Here is a 6,212-nt window from a genome sequence, read left to right on the forward strand (position 1 = left end):
AAACAACTCTGTGATATTGCCAAGTCAATATGGGATATATGGAGGACTGTTGACAAAATCTATGCCATGAACAATTAAGTCTGTTCTGCAGGTGACAGGGGGTTTCTAATAAAGTGTCCAGTGAGTCAGCCGGACACTTTATTAGTCCAGTGGATTTGCTAAGCAGCTGAGATGAGGCCCAACATTAAATAAATAAGGATTATGTTCAACTTCTATCATGCAAAGCTAATTTAATGAAGTCCGAGAATAAATAGTGATCCTATTGACTGTATCAATACCAGCACTGATATTGGTATTGATCAATACTAGCAGATTAGATCAATAGTTTGTTTCTATCCTCTAAGTTCAGTATGTAGCACATGTCTCAAGCATGCACCATGAAAAATGTCAGAACCTTTTTGTATTGACTGTCACATCTATTTAATTTATAACCTATAAAGTCCATTAACAGAGGCTGACCCAGAGTCCTTTAAGCGGGCACATTTACACTCAGAGTCTCCAAAAAACCCAGTTTCAAAATATGTGAAAACCTGAAATGTGTGTTTTGTTGTGTCAAATAAGTAAATAAGTTGTAGAAAGTTAAAAACTTGTGATTTATTGTTCAAAATGTGCAAATCAGTGATAATTCATCCAATAAATCATGACACAATGCATTCGCCTTCAGCTGGCTTTATGGGCGTTATTGGTATCGGCAATAAGGGCCTTCTATTTACTTGGTGTCGGATCGATACCAAAATTTGCAGTATTTTACCACGTTAATGCCCTAAATGTTCTCCACTGCGGTGGATAGCTGTTTTTACGGCTGAGTATAATGACTCCAGTCACTCCTGGCTGCTGAGATGATGACAGGAGTCTGTCATGTGTGCAGAAAACTTCCTGCGCCGCAGCTCCTCCTCAGCCTGCCTGTTATTGTTTACGGTCGCACTCATGAAAAGTAGGTCATGGAAAACAGAAGCCCGGCGCGCTGTCTTGTCTGAACTAGCTTGTAATACGAGACACTCAAGGGGCGACGTCTTTGCGGGTTTAGCGGTTTTTATGTAGAAACTGAATGTGACCAACAGTCAGGTAATAAGAACGTCTCGCTTTTATTTTTCAGCAATGGTAGAAGCGTTAGCTAACGAAAGCTAACTAGCTAGCCTAAACAGGTTTGACCGATTTCTTGATGCATGTCATCAGATAAATTGCGACCTTATGTGCCTTAGATGTATTTCCCGTGTTGCAATGTAAATACGTATCGATAATAACCAGTAAAGTGCTTCTGACCTTGTTATTACCAGCTAACATGTTCATACATGCGCGGCTCTGCTGGCTAGCCACGTAGCTAGCTTTAGCTGTTTGTGTTAGTTAGTTTAAAAAAATTGCTATTTGTGAAAAATAGTCTCCTACATAAACAAGGGGGTAATAATTTTTACTTGTGATATAATTTATTTGTGGACAAAGTTAGCCTATGCTAATGGTGATGTGTGTAAGCGTTAGCCGATACAGAGGGGATGTTTCAGTGGGATACGGCTAATGCTGCTCTGAAAATGCTTTCTGAAATGTCTTAAATAACATATATTAAACATGAGATTCGAGGTCGGGTTGCAGGATTAATTTAAAATATAGTACTACAAATGCGTGGTGTAGGAAATGTTGCCATACAGACAAGCCAGGATATATGAATAATACACATTATACGTCACACGGGGTCTGCAGACAGATGCACGCCTCTGTCGTTCAGTACTAAAAGCAGCTCAGTTAATGTGAGTTCTTGTTTTTTTGTTTTTTTCAAGATAATCATATTGCATTGTTGTCTTTCAGCAGCTGGACTGATGCTGTTCTTCCAACATCTGGACTAAACCTCAGCAGACTGGCAGGTTCTTCCTACAGTGAGACTCTGCTGCCATGTCCAGGAGAAGCAGGAACAGTCGTGCATGGAGATATGTGTGGGGAGGCATACGGAGGGATGCTGATGCCCGGGCCCTTGTGTTGGCTTCTGAGAGTGAAGAATGGAACTATGATCGCCTTGAGGTTAGGGCTGGGCGATATGGCCTAAAATCCATATTACGGTATAATTTGAAACATGTGTGGTAACGATATATATCGCGATATATTCTTTTCTTCTGTATAACGTATTTTGTACACTATGAGGCACACTTAAAATCCTTTAATTTTCTCAAAAATCGACAGTGCGCCTTTTGTATGAATTCTGGTTGCGCTTACTGACCTCGAAACGATTTTATGTGGTACATGGCGCAGAAATCTGTCAAAAATGTTTTAGTACGACTTTGGTAGGCTTGATGGATTGCTGGAGCATTACGGCTACCTTGCGGAGTAATCTGGCTCCAAAACTCCATCTTCTTCAGGTCCCAAAGTCAAACGAACACTGCAACATCACTGAGAGTTAAAAACTGTCTAAATTCTTTAATAATCTTTAATAAAATGATCAGTGTTGCTGCTTTACCAGGTGTAACAATTAAGTTTAACATCCAGGCATCCATGAAAACTTAAAATTTATTAAATTCAACTGAGTTAGAAGTTAGCAGGAAGTTAGCTCGCTAGTTTCCACCTAAACATGATATGCCATGTTCTGACTGAGAGATTTCTGAAAAAATTAAGATGTACAGCTCTGCTATCACTTCCAACATAAATGAAGACCGAAAACTAAACAGCAGTGACGTTTGTAGGGTTACTGAAGTTGAGCTAGCTGGTATATAATGATATGCTACGTGATTGCTAGCAAAACAGCTATGTTAGCATAACATTAGCACAGTGAAGCTGAAGGACTAACTTTTTTCCGCTCGATAAAAGTTAACATGAGGGTTTCTGCTGGTTAGGGACAAATGCAATTGCATGGCAGGATGCTATAAACGGACCAAACTTCAGTCAGGAGAACAACTGAGATAATCCATCCACAAGGTTAGTCATTAATATACTGCAACAACATGGGAATAGAGCAGCTGCGAGAGAATTCAGCATTAATGAATCAATGGTACGGAAAGTGCTTCATCTCTTTGCTATTACTATCACCCAGCATAATTTGCAGATGATGTTGTTTGCAGCCGCTGCAATGCTTTCGACCAAAACAGGTGCAGCTTGATGACACCATCAACATGCGCTATCACGGTAGAGCGGTATAGTCAAAATCTCTACCGTTGGCCAAATTTATATAGTTTCTACCGTATACCGTTTATACCGCCCACCCCTACTCTAGATGTTTCTATGCTGAAAGGATATTGATGGAAAGCATTGTTTGCCTCCTCCAATGCAGCATCCCCATTTAGCATTTTTTCGTAGGCTGACAGTGAAGTCTGTGCATAAATAACACTGCAGACAGTTCATTTTGCTCTTTTTATTTCTTCATTGTTGCTCCAAAGTACGCAAGTGATTCAGACTCTGAGGGAGACTTTTCAGCAGTGATGGTCCCACCGGTCCCCAGCGCAGTACCCGTCACCGGAGAGTCCTACTGTGGTTGTGATTCCCAGGCAGAGACCAGCTACAACCCTCGTCTGCGAGGCTTTCTCCAGGTTAAAGACTGCCACTGTGGAGAGGATGACCAAGGTACATGACAGCTGGGGCAGGACACAGTACATCATCTTTTTTTATGCTCATTATTATTTAATAAATGACTCGTTATGTTTCAGATTTTGATTGGGTTTGGGATGCCAACAGCCGATCAACGGCAACATTACTGAGCTGCGAAAATCGCAAAGTGAACTTCCACTCTGAATACAGCTGTGGTACAGCTGCAATCCGCGGCTCCAAGGAGCTTGCAGACGGGCAGCACTTCTGGGAAATTAAGATGACGTCCCCAGTGTATGGAACAGACATGGTAAAGCTCGACTTCGTATTTTCCTTACAGTCACCAAAAATTGTCCTAGAAGCAGAAGAAATGTTTATTTGTGCCTAAATGTTTATTTCTGCGCAGATGGTTGGTATCGGTACATCTGATGTCAATCTGGACAAATACAGACATACCTTCTGCAGCCTGCTGGGAAAAGATGCAGACAGCTGGGGGCTTTCTTACACTGGTAACTTAAACACAAGTGCCCCTGATATAACGGTAGTTGCTCAAAAGGGTTTTTATATTTTAGACATCATTGGTTTTGTTCATTTTCCAGGGTTGTTGCATCATAAAGGAGACAAAATGAACTTCTCCTCACGTTTTGGTCAAGGTTCCATCATTGGAGTTCATTTGGACACGTGGCACGGCACACTTACATTCTTCAAAAATCGAAAGTGCATAGGTTTGTGGAAAATTTTCTACTGATTAGATTACATAAATACTAATTTATTTCTGATTTGTCCCTGGTCACACAGGTCTACAAAATGAGCAGCAAACGGCTTGGAACCACAAACATCCTTGCAATTGCTTTATTTGATAGCAGATTGCTTCCTTTGCCTGTAGTTTGCACAGACGATGCAGATTTATCTGCAAAAACTCACCAACTACTTTCCAAGAGGTAGTGAAAGTGTGAAAAGTTGAAAATGCTAGAAACCAAAGCAATTATAAGGAGGTTTTTGGTGACCAATCTTTGCAGCCAGTTTCACCTAGCAACTGGTGGCAACCTCCAGCAACCACTATAAGTTCATAAGCCTTTTTCCATTTTAACTGCAGGTTCCCAGTGTGTTGTGGACCAGCTTGTAAGCCTGTGTGACTCAGCCCTAATAGGTCAACTGTATGCAAAGGCGAAAGAGTTTTTATAATCATAAGAAACAGATGCTGTTTAGTGGAGACCTTGTAATATCTTACAAGAATGTGAACTGCAGTGTGCTCCTGAAACTCAATAATACAGGTTTCTCGCCTGTCTTGATCCAGGAGTTGCTGCTACAGAGCTGCAGAATAAGAAGTTTTATCCAATGGCGTGCTCCACAGCGGCAAAGAGCAGCATGAAGGTCATCAGATCCTGCTCTGCACCCACCTCCCTGCTGTACCTGTGCTGTGCTCGTCTTCGCCAGCTGGTGCCAGACTGTATAGACATCCTAGATGTGTTGCCCCTACCACCTGGCCTGCGTCATTTGCTCCACAACAAACTGGGTTGGGTGCTCAGTCTTAACTGCGGCACAATGGAAGAAACCCCAGATGGGGCTGAGCAGTCCTCACGTTTGCCTGTCCCCGCCTTGGCAGGACCGTCCTCCTCTGAGAGCGACTCAGAGGGTTGTTCGTCCGATCCGGAGGCCTGTCAGAGGAAGAGATGCCGCTGGACATGACTGGGCGACTCGCATCATACCTCCCTGGCAGACATTAGTGTCCTTTGGCATCTGATGTAGTGTTACTGAACTGCCTCAAGCTTTCTTTATTAGTGTCGTCTGGAGAAAGTAACGAGGGCGGTCGAGCGGAGGGAACTAAACGTCGGTGGAAAACTGTGATCTTCTCTCATGCCATTCTTCATGCTCATCACATGTCGAGTATTAAAGCCAGCTTCAGTAAAAGGTGAAAATATACCATGTTATTTTGTTATGGGTGGATGTGGTGGTCATCAATATGGGGAGGGTTAAAAAAAACAGATACTGTATAGAAATTTTCTGTATTTTCATCCCGTATCCTGCATTTAATGTCTGTTTTTCTCATTTTAAATGTTGTCAGTGAGTTATCAGAGGACTTTGTTACTTGTTTCAATGGCATCTGCAAGTTTCTCCTATGTTGCTCAGAATCAGCTGATATTCTATATTTTGTAACTACTGTTCGCTCCTTAAATGCTAAAAGTTAACAGTAAATGAACCTGAGTGCACTTTGCAGCTTTTAGCCTTAAAAAAAAGCGATAACGTTTGAGCAAAGCATGCACCTCTCACGACACATCAGATAATCGTCATTTCTTGAAAAATATCTGTTATATGCTACATTCACGGAGACATCATCCATCTAGCTTCCAGCTTTTTTTTTCCTTCTAAAAAGCTGTGTGCATTATTTAGTGTAGCCTTTTAATGCTGATATTTTAACTTTTTCATTGCTGTTACTTTTTATGTTTTAAAAGTCAAAGTTTCTTTCTTTCTAGATCCATCATCAAGCTATTATTTTGGTATGTCTGTTTAAAAAAAAGTCTTTGTCAAAGCAGCTTTTCTGGCCCCGAATTAAGTTCAAGCTCTGTGTTTTAAATCCACTCAGTGCAGTGGATGAGCAGAAAATAGGAAATATGAAATTGTGTACAGAAAGATATCCATCCTCCTGCTGTGTAATCGGCTCCCACACTATGTGTTTAATATGAATACGGTTCACTTTGTCCAAATATGGG

The 6,212-nt window shown here is 41.4% G+C and overlaps 1 protein-coding gene across 3 annotated transcripts; it reads left to right on the top strand.

The window, feature by feature from the left end:
- Positions 1–875: 875 nt before the first annotated feature.
- Positions 876–5,827, top strand: spsb3a (splA/ryanodine receptor domain and SOCS box containing 3a). 3 transcript variants are annotated; one of them, XM_085352278.1, is made up of 7 exons: positions 876–934; positions 1,801–2,010; positions 3,357–3,540; positions 3,624–3,811; positions 3,908–4,010; positions 4,101–4,226; positions 4,799–5,827. In XM_085352278.1, the coding sequence occupies exons 2-7, from the start codon at positions 1,885–1,887 to the stop codon at positions 5,188–5,190; spliced, it is 1,119 nt and encodes a 372-aa protein (XP_085208404.1). In that variant the 5' UTR covers positions 876–934; positions 1,801–1,884; the 3' UTR covers positions 5,191–5,827. The 3 variants fall into 3 exon arrangements, with proteins under 3 accessions (XP_085208404.1, XP_085208402.1, XP_085208403.1); XM_085352276.1 differs by having other exon boundaries at positions 915–1,065; XM_085352277.1 differs by having other exon boundaries at positions 915–1,065; positions 1,804–2,010.
- Positions 5,828–6,212: the final 385 nt, after the last annotated feature.

This window comes from Diplotaxodon limnothrissa, linkage group LG4 (genome assembly GCF_057381915.1).
Source record: "Diplotaxodon limnothrissa isolate DT_005_m linkage group LG4, D_limnothrissa_male_GT1.1, whole genome shotgun sequence".
Lineage (NCBI taxonomy): Eukaryota > Metazoa > Chordata > Actinopteri > Cichliformes > Cichlidae > Diplotaxodon > Diplotaxodon limnothrissa.